The sequence below is a fragment of the Callorhinus ursinus genome, unplaced genomic scaffold (genome assembly GCF_003265705.2).
Source record: "Callorhinus ursinus isolate GAN/ISIS: 27379988/994484 unplaced genomic scaffold, GSC_fseal_2.0 scaffold10, whole genome shotgun sequence".
In the NCBI taxonomy this organism is placed as follows: Eukaryota; Metazoa; Chordata; class Mammalia; order Carnivora; family Otariidae; genus Callorhinus; species Callorhinus ursinus.
In genome coordinates this window covers 37,541,245-37,564,082 of record NW_027397072.1, presented here as the reverse complement: position 1 = coordinate 37,564,082, position 22,838 = coordinate 37,541,245, and the positions used below count along the sequence as shown (strand labels likewise).

At 51.1% G+C, this 22,838-nt stretch overlaps 1 protein-coding gene across 1 annotated transcript in view; it reads right to left on the bottom strand.

Moving 5' to 3' along the window:
* The window catches only part of FBLN7 (fibulin 7), a 48,025-nt gene extending 26,155 nt beyond the window's left edge, over window positions 1-21,870 (bottom strand). Inside the window, exon 1 of the mRNA XM_073897396.1 lies at window positions 21,654-21,870. Coding sequence (XP_073753497.1) covers window positions 21,654-21,731 — 78 coding nt within the window. The 5' untranslated portion in view covers window positions 21,732-21,870. The remainder of the gene's footprint in view (window positions 1-21,653) is intronic.
* Window positions 21,871-22,838: the final 968 nt, after the last annotated feature.

Here is a 22,838-nt window from a genome sequence, read left to right as displayed (position 1 = left end):
CAGATCACAGCACCAGTTCGCTTCCCAACAAAAACAAAGCTCCTGCTTTTCAGAGCCAAGGGCAGAAGTGATGATTCTCAATGATCAGAATCATTGGTTGAACAGTTTGTTCAGCCCAAAGTGCCTTAGAATCAGTCATCTGTTCCTTCAGAGAACTCCCTCATCTTCCACTCTGAATTCATGCTCTGCAACCTAGGCTTGGTGTCCTCATTCTTTCTTTCTCTCTTGAACATTGTTAAAAACAGATGGATGATAAAACATACAAAACAGGCGAAACAGGAAAGCTCCATGCTTCCTGTACTTTTAAAAATGGACCAAGGCAAAGACCAAAGAAACTCGGTAGAGTTAAAGAAGTGTTTGGTGACAGTCAACACCCTGTCCCGATGGTCTCGAGAAAGCCTAAAAACCAGAACGAGGTGGCACCTGCTTATCGTGATAAAGACTGTCTCACTTAAAGCAACACCCAGCATCACACTTAGGGAGAAACACCCCAAGCTTTCCAGTCTCAATTACCTTTAAGAGCCAGGACATGAAAAGGAGTAAAGAAGGGGGTGAACACAGCAGGCCCCTGGCCTTGGGGGGCGCCACCTGGGGGCCGTGCGTGACCTCGGCATAGCCTTGCCTAACCTGACTCCCATCCCCTGCACAGAACAAAGGAGAACATCAAGAAGATAGTAAGGGTTATTATCTCCAGGGACCGCTCAGGGATCATTTTTAATTTTATTTTTTATACGCATTTTTTTTCTACAACGAGTCCTGATTTTTATCTTTTAAAAAAATTTTCTAAAAGGCAGCAGGGCGGCTGGGAGTCCCGTGGTCGCCACAGCCTGGGTGGCTTCCAGGCTCGCCAGTGGGGCCCTGCCGCCGCGGTGGTGACAGAGCCACGGCCGCTCTCCCAGGGAGGCTGCCAGGCCGCGGCACCTTGGGGATTTCACCAAACAGATGACTCACTGGCCTGACTCAGTGCATGCTTTTGACACAGCTGAATCCCCAGTTGCCCCTGGAACTTGTTAATCCATGGGGGCTCCTTGGCCTCCACCCTACCAGGGCCTGGCTGGGCCTAGCCCCAAATGCAACTGCTGGGAAGAGAATTTTTATTTGTTTTCCTTCTTTCTCCCCCACTGTGGTCCTTCCCACGCGGGTTCTGGGGCGCCTGGGCAGTGACCTCCTGCCATCAATCCCCTACCTGCCCAGCACTGCAAGGCCATCCTACCCAGACCTGATTTCCCACACCCACATCCCCTCCCTTAAAGAAAAAGAAGAGGCTGCTTATACACTTGATCTCAGCCAAAAGGCCGAGACGTGATGAGAAGCCGTTTTTTGTTTTTTGTTTTTTTAAGATCTTATTTATTTATTCATGAGAGACAGAGAGAGAGAGAGAAGCAGCTCCCAAGGAGCAGGGAGCCCGATGTGGGACTCGATCCCAGGACCCTGGGATCATGACCCGAGCCGAAGGCAGACGCCCAACCATCTGAGCCACCCAGGCACCCAAGAAGCCGTTTTTATAGATGGTTTCGTGACTTGTGTGTAATTCACATTTGTGAAGTTCCTCACAGTTTACAAAGCTAAGTCTGCTTCAAAGACTACTACTGGCTGGGAGCAACCCTGTGAAGGCCTGGGACTGTCTCTCTTTCATAAATGAAAATATATAGGCTGAAAGTCAAGCGACACTCCCTACCTCACGCAGCTTAGGAGGGATAGAGCCAAAATGGGAACCCTGGTGACTTCCGTCCCAGAGCCACCACCCCCAGCCCCCAAACCCCTCGGCTGTATGTGCCCCAGTAGACTGTCTTCGGCCCTGTCTCATCAGTTCTTCACACATCCCTGTGGGGTGAGTGGTCATACTGATTGATTGGCACTAGCAATTGATAAGTCTGTGACCCAAGCAGAATGTCCCACAGGAGCGGACTTCTGACTCCTGTGCAAGGTCAGGTGAGGGAGTGTGGCAGTGGGGGCAGGAAGTGAGGAGGGAGTGGAGGAAACCTCCCCGGCCACACTGAGCCAGGTGAGTAGCTGCCTCCCTTTCATACAAGGTGGCCAGGGCCCCAACAGCTGGGAGAGGGTTCTCCGGGCCACAGCTGCCCTGGGGGACACGAAGGGCCACATTTTGAAGTGGGGGAGAGACCAGTGGCAAGGCCTCTGCCAAGAGCCTGGGGGTGGCGCCATGGGGCTCTGGTAAGCAGAGAAAGAAGGTCAGACTATGTGGAGGAGAAGAGGCCTAGGTTCCACTCGGCCACTGCGCAGCCAAGTGTGTCCAGTTGGCTGCTGGGCCCAGGCACAGCTGTCCTCTGCTCCTGGTGACACTTTCCGGAGCCCTTCCCAGCACCCGCACAGTGGACAATGGGCACCAACCTCTCAAGGCTCACTACGGGTGAGGTGTGCTCACCTGGCCAGTCACAACGGAAACACCTTCAAGACCCAGCACAGCAGCATGGAGAGGGCGATGGTAGGGTTTCAGGCGGACTTACTGAGGGAAGGTCTTGAAACCCTGGCCCATCCCTGCCTCCGATCTCACTGGGGTGAGGCTAACAGAACAATGTAAGTGTGAGAAAGAACTTTGTGAGCCCAGAAATAAACCCATGCACTTATGCTCAATTAATTTAGGACAAAGGAACTAAGAACACACATGGGGGCAAGAACAGTCTCTTCAATAAATGGTGTTGGGAACACGGGACAGCCACATGCAAAAGGATGAAACTAGACCTCTATCTTACACCATACACAAAAACTAACTCAAACTGGGCTAAAGACTTGAACATAAGACTCGAAACCATAAAACTCCTAGAGGACAACATCAGGGATAAGCTTCCTGACATCATTCTTGGCAACGATTTTTTGGATCCAACACCAAAAGCAAAGGCAACAAAAGCAAAAATAAACAAGTGGGACTACATCAAATTAAAAAAGCATCAGCACAGCAAAGAAAACCATCAACAAGATGAAAAAGCAACCTACAGAATGGGAGAAAATATTTGCAAATCATATGTCTCATAAGGGGATAATATCCAAAATACGTAAAGAACTCATTTAATTCGATAGCAAAAAAAAAAAAAATCTAATTAAAAAATGGGCAGAGGAACTGAATAGACATTTTTCCAAAGAAGACATCTAGACAGTCAACAGGTACGTGAAAAGATGCACAGCATCACTTATCATCAGGGAAATGCAAATCAAAAGAACATTGAGATGCCACCTTACACCAGTTAGAATGGCAAAAATTGACAAGGCAAGAAACAACAAATGTTGGAGAGGTTGTGGAGCAAGGGGAACCCTCTTACACTGTTGGGGGGAATGCAAATTGGTGCAGCCACTATGGAAAACAGTGTGGAGGTTCCTCAAAAAATTAAAAATGGAACTACCATATCATCCAGCAATTCTACTTCTGGGGCTATATTCACAGGAAACAAAATCACTCTCTTGGAAAGACATCTGCACCCCCATGTTTGTTGTAGCATTATTCACACTAGCCAAGATATGGAAGCAATCTCAGTGCCCACCAATGGATGAAAGGATAAAAAAAAGTGTTATATATAAACGATGGAATATTACTCAGCCATAGAAAAAGAAGAAAATCTTGCTATTTGAGACATGATTAGAGCTTGAGGGCATTATGCTAAGTGAAATAAGTCAGACAAAGACAAATACTATATGATCTCACTTATATGTGAAATCTAAAATACCAAACAGATAACAGCAAACAGATTGGCGGCTGCCTGAGTCAAGGGGTGGGGGGTGGGGTGGAGGAAAGGCATGAAGGGGGTCAAAAGGTACCAACTTCCAGTTATAAGATAAGTAAGTTCTGGGGATGTGCTGTACGGCATGTGTCTATATTGTATATTTGACAGTTGCTGAGAGAGTAGATCTTAAAAAGCTCTCATTACAAGAGAAAAACAACGCAACTATGTAAGGTGATGCTAACTAAACGTACTGTGGTGATTATTTCACAATATAGACACATATATCAATATATGTCAATATATCATATTGATATAGACGTCAATTATATCTCAATAAAACTGGAAAAAAATAAAAGAAATAAAATTCCCAAGATTAAAGAAAGAAAGAAAGAAAGAAAGAAAGAAAGAAAGAAAGAAAGAAAGAAAGAAAGAAAGAAAGAAAGATCCTTGTGCTCTTGGCAAGCCAGGGTGCCAGAGTCAGGGCCGGGGAAGGTGCCAGGGAATGGAGAAAATTCTGGCCTTTTGATATGAGGTTTGATGGGTCTGTTTGACAGTTGCTACAACATGGGATTCTTTGCTCCCAAAGGGCTAGAAATGGATCCCTCGAGAGCCATGCTCAGGATCCGTCGCCTGGAGTGGGACTTCGGCACAGGCAATAACTGGGTTCATCTACAGAGCTGGGTGCTGAGGCGGGCATCCTTACAGACCAGGTCAAGTGCTCAAGACGTCTGCATAATGGGAACAAAACAGGTCATTGGAGGGGACTGAGGAGCTACATGCTTCCCCTTTCCAAACTGAGAAAGCGTTCTCCTTTTGCTTGATCATAAAAATAAAGCACACTCCCTGCCAAACAATTCAAAATCCTCAAAACACATCAAAACAAAGAATAAGTCCCATGATCAGAGACAACCACTGTTAACTTTTTGTTTGTCTTTAACTGTTGGATCAGACACACATGCACATGCATACAAGCATCATCTTTCATACCCTGGACCACAGAATGCCCGTCCTTGATCAGCTCTTTTTTCTCCACACCGTGGCTTGGCATCATTTCCATGTCAACAAGCACAGCAACTCCTAGGACCCTGGGCCTCGATTTCACTTCTGACCCCTGTGCTCTTTTCAGTCTGGGGAAGGGGCTCCATTTGTCAGCTCCTCTCCCCTCCCACACCCCTACCCCCTCCTGCTCTGGGCCACGAGGAGCAGTGGCATGGGAAACAAGTCATTTCCCCTTTGTCCATGTAGGCCTTGGCAAGGCAGGTCCGAGGGGGCTGCGAGGGCCTCCGGGGCTGGGGGACAGGAAGCAGACCCGACCCTCCGTGTCACCCACCCACACTGCAGGCTGGCCCTGTCACAGCAACGGCTGCCTTGGGGCACCCCTGCCCGTCTCAAGGTCTCAGACCCCAACCGTAAAAAGCCACCACAGGCTCCACGTGCCCTTTCACAGCCAACCTCCCATTCCGGTGGGAAGGCTCCCGGAAGCCATGCCTGGGCCAAGGTCAAATCCAGGCGGGGCTGGCGAGGGGGGAGGGCTCCACGCTGGGAAGAAAGGGCGTACCCCAGAGGCTGAGGAAGTCATCACACCAGGGCCCCTACCTTCACGGGCCTCTTCCAGGGCGCCTGGAGGGGGCCCTCAATTTTAATATTTTTCTTGACGAGATCCCCTCAACTGGTGTTAAGTTTCCATCCCTTCAAAACCTGGCTCCACGCCTGGCTTATGCCACTGACAATAAATAACGAAAAATAGTTTCCATTTCTTTGAGTTAATAACCTTCTTTGAAATGGAACCAAGAAGAGACACGCAGTGAAAACCTTCCATCTTTGAGGAGAAAAGACCAGGATTTACGGTGTCTGTGATCAAACCCTTCAAAGGGGCGGGCACTTCATGTCACTCAAGGCCCATGGCAGTGTTCACAGAGAAGGCATGAGCCAGTGAAAGAAGTAGCAACAGAAGTCACCCCGCCTAGCTGTTCCCAAGCTGGGGTGGAGGTGGCATAGATGGTTCTGGAACACATAGGCCAGTGCCGAGAGCTGGGAGGGTGGAAGCACAGGCCCAAAAGCTCTTGGAAATAAGGCAGCCACAGAACAGGGAAATCTTGCCCACCTTCCCCCCAACCCATTCTCTCATAATATTTACTCCGGAGGATCTAATGGACACTCCTCAGAGCCCAGGACACTCCCCTTTCTCTGAGACTAACCAGTGCCCTGGTAGAGGTGGGCCTCTGGGGCCAGTTTATATCTCAGGACCCTACCTGCCAGGCCAGGGGTGGACACAGACAAAGACGTTATGCGCTCTCTGCCCCAGCTCACCCCGTCACCATGCCAGAACCCAGTAGGCCTGTCCCCTGCCACTAAGCCCCAGCCTTCTGGCCACTTGGGTTCAATCTATAAATGAAATTCAAGACCCAGAGTCGGCTCTCAAGGCACCTAAGGGGTGTGCATGGTTGAGGGGGGGGGTCCTTGAGGCTCTTGTTCTCACGTGACCTGGCTTGATGGTCTTCCTTACAGTGGCAGTCTTGATACAGTGACAATTCCTGAGAGCCCCCTCGGTGACAGTAGCACCCCGAGACCCCTCCAGGCGGCCACGGATGACCCCTCAGGCCTCAGAGGGGCCGTCTCTTGAGCTGGTTTCTTCTAAGCCACAGCTATGTGTCCTGTCAGCATTTTGTTAATGGGAACACAGATGTTTTGATGCCTTTAGGTCTAGGAAAGGACGGAGCACCCTTGCCAAATGTGTGCCTGCTAGCCAAGGCTTGAAGCCCTCCACGTCTGAGTCATGTCGGATTCGTGCATGTTTTTTCTCCAGAAGTTATTTTAATTTTAAACCATGTCAGAAGCGGGTTATAACTCCTTCGACTCCTCTCGTCCGGGTGACCTCTACCCAGCACCCAAGAAGAGGAGAGAAAGTGGACACTTCTGGGGGAAGTGAGAGAATTTTGCCTGGGGACTTGCCCGAGGCCCTTGTATTCGTCGGGGTTCCCTAGAGAAACAGAACCAACAGAATGCATATTGTATATGTGCCCATCCTATTGAGAGAGACAGAGGGTGAGAGGCAGATTTATTTTAAGGAACTGGCTCATGCAATTATGGGGGCTGAGAAGTCAAAATCTGCAAAGCATGTGGCAGGCTGAAGACCCAGGGAAGAGCTGATACAGCTTGGATCCAAAGGCAGTTTGGAGGTACAACTCCTTCTATTTGGGGGGATCCCAGTCTTCTGGCTGGGGCCCAACCACATTAGGAAAGGCAATCTGCTTCACTCAAAGTCTATTGGTTTGATGCTAATCACATCTAAAAAAATACCTTCACAGCAACATCTAGATTCTAGGTGTTTGACCAAATATTTGGGAGCCATGGCCTAGCCAAATGGACAAATAAAATTAGCTACCACAGTCCACAAGCTGGAACCTCCTTTTGGGGCTCTGGACCCCTGGGGTGTTCAGGGCATTTTGGGTTGTTAGGCTGGTTGTCCCTAATTCTATATTTACGCCCCCAACCCCCTTCTTGTGGATCTTTTACAATGACCACAGGAGCGATCACAACAGAGGGAGCCCAGAGCCAGCACCGTCACCACACCTCATACAAGTAACTCCTTAGATGCTCATGACAATGTCAGGATGTGGGCACATTGTTACACCCACTTTGTAGGTGACACGTCCAGGATTCAAACCCCAGCATGCTATCTCCAGACCCTGATGTGATGGGATGGCTGGGTCTGCTTTAGAGAGGTGTCCCCGGAGAGCCACCCCGGACTCCTCTTGGTTTACAGCAGCCCCTGCTGGTCCTGATGGTCACCTTCTGGACACCCTCCCCGCCCACTTCTTTCCTGGCCGCTTGGCACGCGTGAGGCAGAAAACAAGCTATAGATAACCTGGAATCTGCATCACTGAGCCTAGGATCTGAGTTCACACTAGATGAACCAGCAAACTAACAGATGAATAAGGAGTGAAGGAATGAAGTAAGTGTGAGGCCAGGACAGTCGTGTTCATGTCACTACCCAGACCCACCTTATTCTTTCACAGGCTTGCTGCCCAGCTACCTTTTGTCTAGTCGCCACCTTCACCTGCAGACCCGGTGTGCCTTACCAGCATCGGCATTATCTTTAGCAAACACATCGCCCAGCCCAGCGGGGAGCTCAGTTCACGCACACACGCGCGCGCGCGCGCGCACACACACACACAGCTGTGTTGTGCAAGCAGCCTCCGTCTCCTGCGGGAGCCCACCTAGCACGCAGGCCCTCCCCTCCCCTCTCTCCACAACTTGAGGACCTCAGAGCCTCAGAAATGGGGCATGTTATGCCAAATTTAATATAGTGCACCTTTTCATTCATTCATGTATTCACGATTCCACAGATGTTTACCTCATCCCCTACTTCATGTCAGGCACTGCTGTAGAAGACAGAACCCTCTTTTTCTCGGTTAGTCCTCCTTGCAGCCTGATTAGGCGGCACCATTATCTCCATTTTCCAGCTAGAGAAACTGAGGTTAAGGGACACCCAGTTGGTGGATGGTGTGGCTACCTTGTGCGCCACACCGCATCTAGCCCATCCATTTGGAAGGCATGTTCTGTCTCCTTCTTCAGCCTCCGGGAACCAGGATGAGGGGCTCAGAGAAGGCCCCCCCGTCTGCTGGTGGCCCCTCTCACCCCCCCCAGGCTGTCCCCCGACACACACACACAGACCCTTCCAGGAATGTTCACACTGGGTTGTTGGCTGCTTCGGTGTGTGGCACACATGTGTATGCATGTTCATACATGACCCAAGATTTATGAAAATTGACATCTGGGTTTTACCGGAAAACTGGGTCTCCTGTGCTTGACTTGGAAGAGGGGGAGGAGGCAGGGCGGAGCGGAGGGCGGGCATGATTCCGGCAGGCAGCCTGGGCGAAATCTAACGGGACAGATGAAACGGCTCCTTTGAGCTTGGGCACGGCGGGAGGTTCGGAGTCTTGGGAGTCGTTATTCTTAGAGCAATAACTAGCCTGGATGGTTGTGAAGGCTAAATAAAAGATGTGCTATGCTTCTGGATCTTCCTACACTCTCCAGCGAACAGTCCCAAGTGTTTCCGGGTGGGTGGGCACTGGCGAGACTGAAATGATCCTGTCCCGGCCTGCAGCATGTGTCCCACCTGCTCTCCCCGTCTCCTCACCCTCCCCCCTCTGATCCATGCTTCCCAAGGTCAGAGGTCAGAGGCCAGACTGCATCACTTCCTTGCTTAAGCCCCCCAGTGGCTTCCCACCTATGGGAATAATAAGGCCAACTCCTGACCGTGGAGCTGACAGAGCGTACTCCTTCCCCACTGCTGCTGTAACAAATCAACATAAACTTGGCAGCTTAAAACGACATGAATTTATTATCTTACAGTTCTGTAGGTCAGAAATCCGACACGGGTCTCACTGGGCTACAATCAAGGTCAGATTCACAGGTTTCAGGGATGAGAATATAGACATCTTTGGGGGCTATTACTCTGCTTACAGAGCCCCTGCCAACTGTGCCCAGATGGAGCGCCCTCCTCTGTCCACTGAACTCCGGGATTTGGACCTCCTCGGTGTCTTTCCACATGCCTCGGCAAGCTCCTTTTCACCTCAGGGCCTTTGCACTGCTCTGCTCAGAAAATCCGCCGCTCGTCCTCAGAAGTCACGCCCTGTCCTTCCACTTTCACGGAGAAGTCCCCTTCTCAGAGAGTACCTGCCTGCTCAGGGCACAGGAGCCTCCTGGCCTTCCTTCAGAACAGCGCCCCATTTCAGTTGTATGCCTTTAGCTACTTTTCACGTTTATCTTGTTTTTCTCTCCCTGCTTGGTAAGTTATGTGACTTATGGGCCTATGTCCGCCTCAGCTTCCCCTCCCCTACCACGTACTGAGCACTGACTGTGAACAGGTTCTCTGAATGTCGTTCACTTTCTCCTTGCTACAATCCTGCGAGATGTGTGTGTCTCTTATCCTCACTGTTCATGGGGGGAAACGGATTCATCAAAGAAAGATACTTGCCCCAGGGCACTCAGCCAGGAAGAGTGGGAGCCAAGACCCCGACCAGGTACTGGGAGTCTTTTCCACTTGCTATACTGCCCCGGACCCTGCTGCCTCCCGGGGCCCAGAACAGCACCTGGCCTGGCACCAGGATGGCCTCTCAGGACATAGTTGTTGAATGAGCACATTATCTTATGCGTTAGCTTCCTTCTGGGAGGGTAAAATCTTGAAATCATGCAATCAGACAAAAGGCCTAAATCACAGGAGCCCCTGAGGTGATACCGACATGTTCAGCTGATTCTGACTTGTTTGTATGTTTTCTCACTACGGTGTAAATTACTGCTGCTTCTCTGGAAGCAGCTTTTCTTTGTTTCTTTTTTTGCCTCTGATACTACAGATGCCCGTCCCTGCCCAATACTACAGATGCCCGTCCCTGCCCAGAACTCTGTGGTGCTTTCCCTTTCTTCAGAGAAGCTGGGAAGCAGCGATGCCCTCAGCTCTCTGGGCAGTGCGCCCAGTTACAGCTGATGCTCTCTGACCCCAGCCCCTCCTGCAGAGATGGGGGACACAGTCTGGGTGTGCAGAGGGAAGGGCTCCTTGGGCTTGCAGGGTACCTCCCCTTCTGTTGAGGGTCTAGAGGTACTTTTATCTCCAGCATAAAGAGAAATGTCTGAGCCACTGGCTGATCCAGAGGGCAGCAGTGGGGCCAACGTGCAGCTTGGGGACTTTGGGGTGCCTGGAGTTGCCGCTAGCCTCTCCCCAGTCTTTGATGTGCACAGTTGTCAGGTCTCAGTCTTACTTGGAAACCCAAACCCAGGATGAGTGCCTTGCTTCCCATTTAGCTGCCTCCCTAGAGAGATTCGGGGGCCCAGACTGCCGGTGGCGGAGGGGGGGACACACGTTTTCCCACACAGGGAAAAGAAATGTCTACTTCCTTGAGGTATGGATTTTCCTTACTGGAATGGGTAGATGTGGATCCTGTCAAAGTATAGGGACTTTTTTCTTTCGTGAAAATGTAATGGCCTAATTTTAGGTCCCTGGCAGTTACTGAAAAGCATGGAAGACTCTGGGGGAGGGTTTGAAAGGATGTAGAAAGTTCTACCCACCTAGGGAGTCTGCCCCGATGTCCCCAGGGCCCTTAGGGCTGCCGGGAGCCTTGAGAAGGTTGGCAGCAGCCCAGCAGCCCCACCCCTGTCCCTGTGGATCAAGGGAGTGACCGGCACAGTCAGGCTTCTGTCAGCAGTCGGGAGACATCGGGAGCGCGGGCAGCTAGCTAGGAGGCAGGGCTGGGTGGCCCTGGAGGGCGGGCCGGTGCCCGGATGGCGAGGGGAGCAGCCGCACGGACCAAGCTGGTCTGGTCTGCCCGGAATCAAGTGTGGTGTCAGACAGGATCGCTCCGCTGTGAGCAGGCCTGGCGGGTAGTGGTTCTCAGCTGAAGGACTCCAGGCGGCCCAAGAAAGCACTGTGCTGCCGGGTCACACTGTCCTTCCCCGGCGGGCCACATCCCATCCTCACTGTCCACGCTGTCAACACCCCCCACCCGAGGCGGGGGCCAGAAACTATCCTCGGGGAGCAAAGGGGCCTCCATTCTTCTCTGTAATCAGGGCTATCCCGGATGGGACTGGAGGCCCCTTCCTGAAGGTGCCAGGGAGAGGAGGAGACTGATGGAGAAGGCCCAAGGTGCCAGGAAGGCCCCTCTGTCCCCTGTCCTCACCCTGCCTGCACGCATTTGCCTGGATGCACGTGCCTGTGCGGAGTGCATCTCTGGGTCACTATGAGGAAAAGTTGGCAGAAAGAGCCACAGCCCGCCCCCCGCCCCCTGCTCCAGCCATCCCCATCATCTGCGCAAGGAGACTGTGCCGCTTTTCCCATAAAGATGGAAGTCTGGGCGCCTGGGTGGCTCAGTCGGTTAAATGTCTGCCTTCGGAGTGGGTCATGATCTCAGGGGCTTGGGACTGAGCCCCCTGTCAGGCTCCCTGCTCATCAGGGAGCCTGCTTCTCCCTTTGTCCTTCCCCCCTTCTTGTGCTCGCTCTCACTCTCGCTCATGCTCTCTCTCTCATAAATAAATAAAAAATCTTAAAAAAAAAAAAGATGGAAATCTGTTTTCCCACCTCCTGGATCTACACTGGCCTTGTGACTTGCTTGTGACTTGCTTTGGCCAACAGAATATAGTGGAAGCGATAGACCAGCTCCAAGGCTGGATCTAGATTAACCATGTTGTCTAGTTTCTGTATCTGATGTTTTGACATCTGGGGCCTTGCTGACTTGGCACAGACTGCCCCTCTCAGGAAGAGCAAATTCCTAGAGGTAGCAAACAACTCAACACCCTGCACCCACCCCCCAGCACACTTTTGATATGCAAGCCAAACAATCCAGAACCATTCCCCCTGCTTTATCTGGCTCTTGCATGTGTGAGGCACTAACACCCACCCCCCAGTTTCCTCCTCCCTCTCCCTTTCCACCCCTGCAATAGCCCCAGGGTCAGGCATCAGGCCAGCAGAGGCAGCCCTACACCACAACCCTCTAAAATTAGTCAAACTAGCCAATCCCAACTTGGTTAGCCCCCTTACCCTGTCTCACCCATTCCTTCCCTCAGAAACCCCAATAAAGGCTTTCCAGAAGTTCCCTTCCCTGTCTCTCTGCCTGCTGTTCTCTCCTGAGGCCTCATGAGGTCTGGCGTGCCCCATCGTCTTGGCAACTGTTAGTAACAAACTATCTTTTCAGTGGTGGTTGTCTCCTGATCCGCTGGCATCACCATACCTGGATAAGCCCCAAATCTCAGGTTCAGTTTTGTTTTTTTTTTTGAAACAGACAGAGAGAGAGACACACAGTGAGAGAGGGAACACAAGCAGTGGGAGTGGGAGAGGGAGAAGCAGGCCTCCCGCTGAGCAGGGAGTCCGATGCAGGGCTCGATCCCAGGACCCCGGGATCACGACCTGAGCCAAAGGCAGATGCTTAACCAACTGAGCCACCCAGGCGCCCCAGCCCAGGTTCATTTTGGAACAGGGTCTCAAGAAGTCTCGTGCACTGTGCTCAGCTTCAGCCCTCTACCACCACACCATGTGAAAAGACCAGGCTAGCCTGCTGGAGGAAGAGAGGCTGTGGGGGCAGAGCTGAGATGCACCAGATGAGCCACCCTAGACCAGCCAGCCCCAGCTAACCTGGCAGCTTCCCACAGATGAAGGAGGGTCCCAGCCCAGAGGGGCTGAGTCTGGAGCAGATCAACGGAACAGCCCAGCTGAGTCCAGCTCCAGTTGCCCCGCTGGTCTGCCAAATCCAGATCCAGGGCAGCTCTTGCAAAACCAAAAGCAGTGTCCCTGTCTGTTTTGATCCTGGCACCTGGGCCACTGGAGGCACCAAATACTCGTTTTGTGAAATACAGGTCCGTTCACCGCCCTCCCCCATCTCCACCCTCGCTATCTGAAAGTAGAGCGTTCCTAGGAAATCTTTTTGTAAACCACAGTGGTGTAAAGCAAAGATGCAATTACCATTAATTTATATGGAAATTTATTTGAACTTTCCCAGACAAAGCACAGATGCTCCCAGACCCAATTTAAAGCTCTGGCGGCCGGGGCCCCCCCGAGATGCTGAGTGCAGTTCCCGGGGGAGGCGCTGGGTGGCGCCACTCTCGCCGCTCGCACTGCCGCAGCGGCTGTACCCGCTCGCGGCAAAACTAACGCTGATCGCTATTTTTGCTTTTCGCCTTTTTTTCATAAAAGCGAAAATCCTCTTGGGATTTCCTTCGGAGAGTGAAAACAGGTACTAATATAGGTCTTTCCTAAAAGCGAAGTGGCGCCATGCAAACTCTCAAAAAGTGGGGAACACCTGTACCCCTGTTTTAGATCTGGATGCTTCACGTGTGCCTGTCGCTTCAGTCCATTCCCATGCCTTCGTGGAGGCACGCCCCGACCAGTCATGGTGTCCTTTCACTCTGAGCTCTGAAGCGACCAACGAGCCATCTCAGCCTAGACTCGGAGCAGGCCCAGGCGACGGACCCGAGGCAGCAGGGCGGCTGAATTGGATAAGCCGACCCCGCTCTGCTGCGGACGGACAGGCTCGTTTGGGTTTTCCTCCTTTCATCCCTCATCTCATTCATCGCAGCGCAAGGACTCCGCCTCGAACCCTCCCTCCCCCGCCCTCCCCCGACTCAGTCAGTAGGGGAGAGTGGATGGGGCAGCCGTCCTCCCCTCACTTCTGCCTGTGGCCTTGCTCCCCACAGGACGATTCCGCGGCCACTTTCCCGGGTGCATCAAGCCCCCCCCCCATCGACAGCCTAGGGATAATGGTGTTACTGCTGACTACTTTAAAGTGTCCGTGTAGAAAAAGGGTAATCTCTAAGTAGGAAAGTGATTTGGGAATGCCTAAGGATAGCCAATTAAAATATCATTTTCCTGAGGATGCGTTAAAAAAAAAAAACAATGGAGTAAGCCAAGAAAGAGGAAGATGTATGATCTATAAAACATAGACTCCAGCTCAGAAGAGCAGGCAGCCAAAGTCAGGGTCAGGGGGACTGGGGGGGAGTACAGGCTCCAAGGGAAAGCAGTCCGGGCGGAAGGTGGCACAGGTAAGAGCTGGAAACCACTGTGCTTATGCATTTGACTGAGGGCAAAGGCGGGGGCAGTGGGGGGGGATGGACTTGAGGACAACCAAAGAGTTGCACAAGAAAGAAAATTAATCATAGTAGCCTATTTGGCTCTGTGTGAACAATGGAACAAAGTATCTGTCATTACGGGGGAGATCGATTGTTTAGAAATGTGGAGTAATCTCCAGACATTCCAAAGCAGTTGTCTCAAGAGAGAGAGGACTACAGATCAATTTTTTGAAAGCCACAAACGACCAAAACGTGCCCAAAGAAGAAAGCTAACCTAAATAGTTCTGTATCTGTCAAAGAAATTGAATTCATAGCTCAAAACCTTCCAGAAAAGAAGTCTCCGGGCCCACATGATTTCATTGGTAAATTCTACCAAACATTTCAAGAACTGACACAAATCCTACCCAATCTCTTCCAGAAAACAGACGACAAGGGAACACTTCACTCATTTTATGAAGCCAGCACTATCCTGATAACAGGACCCTGCAAAGACAGGACCAGGGGTCAGCAAACATTATCTGTAGAGGACCAGGGGTACATATTTTCTTTTTTGAAGCCCATATGGTTTCTGTTGCAACCTCTCAACTCTGCAATTGTAGGGTAAAAAGCAACTGCAGAAATATGTAAATGATGGGTGTGGCCAGATTTGACCAGCAGTGGGCTGGATGTGGCCCAGGGGCCACAGTGTGCTGACCCCTACTATACACCAATATCCCTCATGAAAACGGGCAATTTTTTTTTAAGATTTTATTTATTTATTCATTTGAGAGAGCGAGAATGAGAAAGAGAGAGAGCACATGAGAGGGAGGAGGGTTAGAAGGAGAAGCAGACTCCCTGCTGAGCGGGGAGCCCGACGCGGGACTTGATCCCGGGACTCCAGGATCATGACCTGAGCCGAAGGCAGTCGCTTAACCAACTGAGCCACCCAGGCGCCCTGAAAACGGGCAAATTTTCTCACGAAATATTAGCAAATGCAATCCATAAATACAGAGGAATATAGAGAAATATATATATATATAGAGAGAGAGAGAGAGAGAGAAATAAAACCACAACCAATTAGGATTATCTGGGACTGCAAGGCTGGTTTCAAAATAGAAAATCAATCAAGGTCATCCACCTTTTTAACTAACTGAAGAAAAACCACTGGATCATATCAATTCAGGGAGAAAAAAGCATGTGACAAAATTCAACATCCATTCATAATACTCTGTCAAACTATGCTTTGAAAGAAATCTTAACTTATCTTTAAAAAAAGGGGGGGCGCCTGGGTGGCTTAGTCGTTAAGCGTCTGCCTTTGGCTCAGGTCATGGCCCCAGCGTCCTGGGATAGAGCCCCAGGGTCCTGGGATAGAGCCCCCGCATCGGGCTTCCTGCTCAGCGGGAGGCCCCCTGCTCCCTCTCCCACTCCCCCTGCTTGTGTTCCTTCTCTCACTGTGTCTCTCTGTCAAATAAATAAAATCTTAAAAAAAAAGAAATCTTAACTTGACAAATGGCATCTACAAAAAACCTATAGGTAGCATCACACTTAATGTTAAAAAAACAAAACAAAACTGAATGCTTTCTCCCTAAGTTCTAGAACAAGGCAAGGATGTTCACTTCCCTACTCAACATAGTACTGGAGGTTTCAGCCAGGGTAATACGGCTAAATAAATAAACCAATGGCACATAAATTGGAAAGGAAGAAATAAAACTGCCCATATTCACAGATGACACAATCATTTATGTCAAAAACCTGAATCTACCAAAAAAAAAAAACAACTCCATAATAAGTGAGTTCCACAATGTCACAGGATACAGGGTCAACACAGAAAAATCCATAGATGTCCATATACTAGGAATATACCACTGGAAATGAAAATTTAATAAAACAACACCATTTAAAGGAGTTCCAAAAATGAAATGCTTAAGTATACATCTAACAAAGCATATTTATGTTGAAGATTTAAAATGCTGAGGAAAGAAATCAAAGATCTAGATAAATGGACAGACATATTATGTTCACAGATTGGAAGACTCAATATTATTAAGAAGCCAATTCACCCCTAATCGATCAATAGCATTAATGCAATCCTAATCAAAATTCTACTAAGATTTCTTGTCTATAAGAAAGAGACAGGCTTGTTCTAAAATGTTAATGGAAAGGCAAAGAAACTAGACTGGTCAAATTCTATCTTACTATAGAATTACAGTAATCAGGATAGTGTGTTCCCGACAGACATAGTCCCATACCTGCATGACGAACTGATGTTTGTCAACGTTGCTGGGACGATTCAATGGCGATTCAACCATCTACTCCACAAATGATGTTGAAACAACTGGAAATCTATCTGCAAAAAGTCATCCCCAAGATAAAATTCCCACTTTGTGCAAACATTAACTGCAAATAGATCACAGATCTAAATGTAAAAATGCAAAACTATACAAAAAATTGGAAGAAAATACAGAAGAGAAATTTCAGGACCTGGTGTGAGGCCAAGAGTTCTCAGACTTGACACCAAAGGTATGATCCATAAAAAAAAAAAAAAAAAAGATCAGTTTAAGATTTGCCAAAATTTAAAATGTTTGCTCCAGGGTGGACGTTAAGACAAGCTATAGAGAGAAAATATTTGCAGCTTACATATCTGAAAAAGACTAGTAATGAAAATATATAAAGAACACTCACAACTGAACAATAAGAAATTAATCCATTTTTTAAATGGGCAGGCACTTTACCCAGTAGACCTTATGGCAAATAAGCACATGAAAAGATTCTCAATATTATTAGTCATTAAGGAAATGGAAATGAAAACCACAATAAGATACCACTGCATACCTATCAGATGACTTCGAAACTAACCAACCAACCTGACAATAGTAAGTGGTGAGGATGTAGAGTAACAGTCTTTTTATTCATTGCTGGTGTGAATGTAAAATGATACAACTAATAGGGAAGACAGCTTGGCAGTTTCTCACAAAGTGAAGTATACATTTACCATATGATCTTGCAATCTCACTCCTAGATATTTGTCCGCGAGCAATGAATATTTATATTTACACACATACAAAAGCTGCATGGGAATGTTTATAGCAGATCCATTCATAATCACCAAAAAGTAGAAATGACACCATAGGTGTCATTCCATTTGGTGGGTGAACACAACGGAATATGACTCAGTCATAGTATTAGTAAAACAACTACGCAGACCCAGAACAACACAGAAGAATCTCAAATGCATTATGCTAAATTTTAAAAAGCCAGACTCAAAAGTCTATGCATTTGTTGATTCCATTTATATGACATTATGGAGAAGACAAAGTTATATAGTGATGAAGGACAGATTGGTTCTGAGGCGATGGAACAGTCTCCACATATGGAATATAGTTCTATGGTAAAAATCATGGAAATGTATGCCAAAACTTTTTTTTTATTAAACTGTAACCAGCAAATGGGAGAAGGCGACCAAAATAATGAACCTCTAATGGTGGAATTTGGAACCCTGTGACATCTGTTCAGAAAGAGAGGTTTTGGGGTAAGGGAAACCCCACAGGCAAGGAGGATGCTGAGACCCTGCCCCCTTGCTCACCTAGAGCTGTTGTGGGGAGGAGAGGTGCAGGGGTTTGTTACATGTGTCCCCTTCTCATCTCCCCAACGGGGCTGTTTCTCTTCCAGTGGGAAGGCCACGGAGTGGGCAGCAGTTGTAAGAAAGGGCCCCCACTGTGGGATCCCCACGCTGCTCAACCTGCCCTCCTTCCCCACCTGCTCCCATCCAGCTAATCACAAAACCCCTGCGAAGTGACTCAGGACAGATGTGCTGACAAGAGGGACAGAAGTGGAACACCACGAAGGACGCAGGAGAGGGGATGATACTGTCCATCCCCATGAGATCACTTCTCCAGACCCTTGCAGAAAGCAGCGTCCCCCTACCTTGCAACACACACACTACACAAACACACTCACATGAAGATCCTCCACAGATATGTATGCACACACACATCCCGTAGCAAACACAACCACTCATTCACGCAGACACATGCACACACACTCACAAACACACACCCATCGTGCTTCCTGTGGGCTGGCACCTAACAGAACAAAGTGAGTGCATTTCCTGGTCAACAGAGGAACCCCAGCCGGGGCTGCGCCCCACTGCCGTGAGGAACCCCTGCTACCTCTAGCTGGAGGTCCTTGGGTGGCCATGGACCCCGCCCATCTCCTTGTGGCAGTAGATGGTTCCATGAGTACCATTCACTCTCCAAACACGAGGAGTCCCCACCAGCCAGCAGGACTTACTGCTGGGCTCAGGAGCCCCAGGCTCACACTGTGTTCAGATGAGGTCAACTCCAGCTATGCCACGTCCCCTCAGGTCCTCGCGAGTCCAATCCTTTGTCCACTCCGAACCCCCCTGCCCTTGGCCCTTTTCTAGGTCTGCAGTTTTTAACTCTGAAAGATGGGGTTCCACTGGGTTTCACACACCTGCTTGATTCAAATCACTAGGGACACTTAAAAAAAATACTGATGTCTGAGCCCCAACCCAGATCCTCTAGGGTGAGGCTAGCATCGAGATTTCTAGAAGCTTCCCAGGTGACCTGATGTGCAGCCAAGGTTTACCCCGAGACTGCCCAGCTCGGTCCTGCTCAGAGCAGCACCAGCATGACAACACTCCCTTCATTCCGTTGAACTCCAGCTATTCTGGGTCCCTGGGTAAAAATCCCAGATATGGTCCCTGGACCTGGGGCCCTGTAGTGGAGAAGACAGACAATAAACTCAAAATCTACCAAAAGAAAGCATTACAAACATGATCAGTCCTATTCCAGAGCCCTTCATAGAACCATAATAGGAAACACAAGGGCAGAGAGGAGACCTGTGTAAGTATGGGGCTGGGAAGGCCTCTGCAAAGAGGTGCTTATTTGAGCAAGGACCCGAGAGAAGAGAAGAAGCCTGGTAAGGAGTGTTCCTGGGGACTTCTTTATGGCTTACCTGTCAGGCTCCCCCAGACAGGGGCTGGGAGGGGAGACCCCTCAAACACATAAGACTTTGGGTGAAGGACTGTTTCACTAGAATTTTTAAACCAACTTCTTTTTAAGATTTTATTTATTTATTTGAGAGAGAGAGACAGAGCACAAGAGAGGGGAGGGTCAGAGGGAGAAGCAGACTCCCTGCTAAGCGCGTCGCCAGCCCAATGTGGGACTCGATCCCAGGACTCCAGGATCATGACCTAAGCCGAAGGCAGTTGCTTAACCAACTGAGCCACCCAGGCGCCCCTTTAAACCAACTTCTATGGACAATCCCTTTTGCTCCCTTTCCCCCTCACAAAGCCCAGGGAGGCAGGGTTTGGACCCAGATCTTCCAGGACCAGAGCCTGAGAGGGCTCACTTTTCTGCCTCTGCAGTAGCCAGGACATCTGAGAACTGCCAGGGTCTCACCTGTTGTCTGGGTAACCCGGAGAGACAGCAATAGGTCCCAGAAGATGAGACAGGGGCAGAGCAGGCGCCCCAGCATCTGCTTGCACATCCCATCCACCCTCCCCCTCTGAGGGCTCCGACTGGATGCACCCACCCTATGCTTCTGGCCTTTGCCTCTGGGCCTGGTGTTTTGTTTTGTTTTGTATTCTGCAAAGTGGGTAGGAGATCCCTTGCTCTGTTGGTGGGTTCCCTGGGGCCTCAGATTAGCCTCTGCTGCCTGGTGGCTGAGTGACCTCCTGCTGACCACTCTTTTTTTCTTTAAAGATTTATTTATTTTAGAGAGAGAGAGAGAGAGAGAGAGAGAGAGAGAGAGAGTGTGTGTGTGTGTGTGTGTGTGTGTGTGTGTGCATGCGAGGGGGGAGGGGCAAAGAGGGAGAGGTGGAGAGAGTCTTAAGCAGACTCAGTGCTGAGCACGAGCCCCACGCGTGGCTGATCTCACCACCCTGAGACCAGGATCCTGGGATCAAGACCCTGAGATCACTACCTGAGCAGAAACCAAGAGTGGGACGCTTAACCAACTGCGCCTCCCAGGAGCCCCCCCACCCCCAGCTTCTGCACTCACACCACCCACCTCTGGTCTGACTGCGTTCTCCCTGCCTGGAATCCCTTCTGCGCCCCAGGGGCTTGTAGGTGCCCGTGAGTGTGCCCGCCTGGTTCAGGAATTTAAACAGTAAACCAGTGTCAGTGGGGAAGGGGAAAGATTTGGGAAAGAACCCAAAGAGAGGGACTGAATTTTCTCTACTCCTTGGCTGTGTGGACTTTACTCTTTGGGCCTCCGTTCCCTCCTTTGCAAAATGGGGACGAATTGTCCCCACCTCACAGGGCTGCTCTGAGATTTAAGAGCGTGGAAGATGCTTAGCAAAGAACCCGGCAGTCATCAGACTTCCAGTAAGCACATGCAGGCTTTCCTTCTGCCCTCAGTTACTGTTACTGCTGTGGATGGTGGTGTTGGGGTGGCCGCCGGGCCGCCCACGGGCCACGCCCACCACAGGGGGCGGGGTCTCCCGTGGCCAGAGCCGGGATGGCGGTTGCTGGCTCAGAATTCAGCAATTCCAGTTCCACCTTCCACCTATCGGAAGATGTACTTTTATCTGCATTCTTTTTTTTTTTTTTAAAGATTTTATATATTTTTTGACAGAGACACAGCGAGAGAGGGACCACAAGCAGGGGGGAGTGGGAGGGGGAGAAGCAGGCTTCCCGCGGAGCAGGGAGCCCGATGCGGGGCTCGATCCCACGACACTGAGATCATGACCTGAGCCGAAGGCAGACGCTTAACCATCTGAGCCACCCAGGGCCCCTTTATCTGCATTCTTATCTTAAGTTTAACCATCGATTCTTACTAGTTAATATAAAAGTGAATCTGGTCAAATAAATAAATCCAGTGAGACTCCAACAAATACAAACGGCAAGGAGAGAAAAACCAAACACCAAGCTGTCTGTCAGGGTGGGAAAGAAAATGCAGCCCCAAATCTAAGGCCCCCTAAGCGCGAGATGAGACGGCTTCAGAAACCCCCTGGCCCCCCTCTGCCTGCGCAGCGCAAACGCCGCTCACCGAGTCGGCGCGCGTTTAAAAGTCGGCGGTGGTGGGAATGAGATTTCAGTTAGAAATTTGAACGTTGGGAGCTGGAGGGCGGGGACAGTCTCCACCGTCACGGGGTGACCAGGAGCCCCCCTGGAGACCCACCAAAGCCCAACGTCTCATACATCCCAGGGAAACCTTCCTCCAACTCACGATCGTCACGCGGAGCCCTGTGCCCCGCGGAGCGAGGCTGTCGCCCAGACTGCGCCGCTGGACCAGCCCGGGTCTTCCCAGGCGCCCGGCCCGCGATGAGGCTCAGGTGACAGATGGGGGGGGGGATCCCAAGAACCGCTCCGCGCCCCCTACCCAAGTCTCCAAGTGCCGAGCGACAAGCCCGGGTCCTCCGGCCTTGGCGTTGCCTCCCGGGCGAGCGGGACGGGCGAGGAGCGGGAGGGCACTGACCTGGGAAGCCCGCGACGCGGGGAGGGCGAGGAGCCCCAGCAGCAGCAGCAGGAGCGCGCGGGGACAGCTGGGCACCATCTTGCCAGTGGGAGCTGCTCGCCTGGGGGAAGGGGAGACGCCTCCTCGAGCCGGCCCACGCCGCGGCCCCGGAGCGGCTCGCGCAGGGAGGGCGGCGGGAGCCCCGGAGCGCGGCCGGCGCCGTCTCGGGTCCAGGTGCGCCGCGCGCCGGCCACGAGCGTCCGCAGCCGCCCGCACGAGACAGCCCCGGCGAGGCGGGGAGGCGCCAGCCCCGGGGCCGAGGCCGAGGAGGAGGGGCTGCCCGGCCAGGAATGCGCCTGGGAGCGCGCCCAACCCGCGCGGCTCCCCGAGGAGGCCGGGCGCGACGCCGAGGACGAGCGCGGGCATCCGGAGGGCCTCGCGGGCCAGGGCGGCCGAGACCGCGTGGCCGGTGCCCCGCACGCCCCCTCCCCCGCCCCGCGACCGTCCCCTGGCCCCGCTGGGGAGACCGAGGCGCGCGTCGCCGGCCACGGGCGGCGGAGTGGCGATCCCGCTCCAGCTCTGCCCTACTTCGCAGCCCGCGTCCGGGACACCTTCCTCCACGGCATTCAGAGAGCAGGACCAGCTGGGCCGGGAGACGGGCTTCATAAACTTAGCCTAAGTTCTCCATCGAGTAGGCGAGAGTTCTTCTCAATCATGCTAGTGGGGAACAAGAACCCACATGCACGGGGACCAAGAATCTCCTGTCCTCCTCATTGATAGTTCTCCCCTCCCCAACCGGAAGGAGGAACTCCGTCTAAAACGAAGGCCGGGTTATGAGAACTTTGGATGCTTTGCTTAAGTCGCTGGGAAATCCCGCTGGGAAGGGCAGACAGGAGTGGTCTGAAGTCCCCTGCATCCAGGGGCTGTGGGAGGGCGGGGAGGGCCTCAGCCCCAAGCTCCTGGAAACCATTACTTAAGTTCTTACTGGAAGAATGTTTTCAGAAGGCAACACTGCAGATGTCATGGTGCACACCAAGTCTGGCCAAGCCTCAGATCTATTTTTCCTTTCCGCATTTCATTTAGCAGAGCCCACTCAGAGCTCAAGGAATGGAGTTCAGAAGACTGTCGTCTCAGACCAAGAGTTCCATTGGAAGGCAGAAAGGAAAGTTGGCGTCCCCTGGAAAGCGAGGGTGTGGTGTAAGCTGG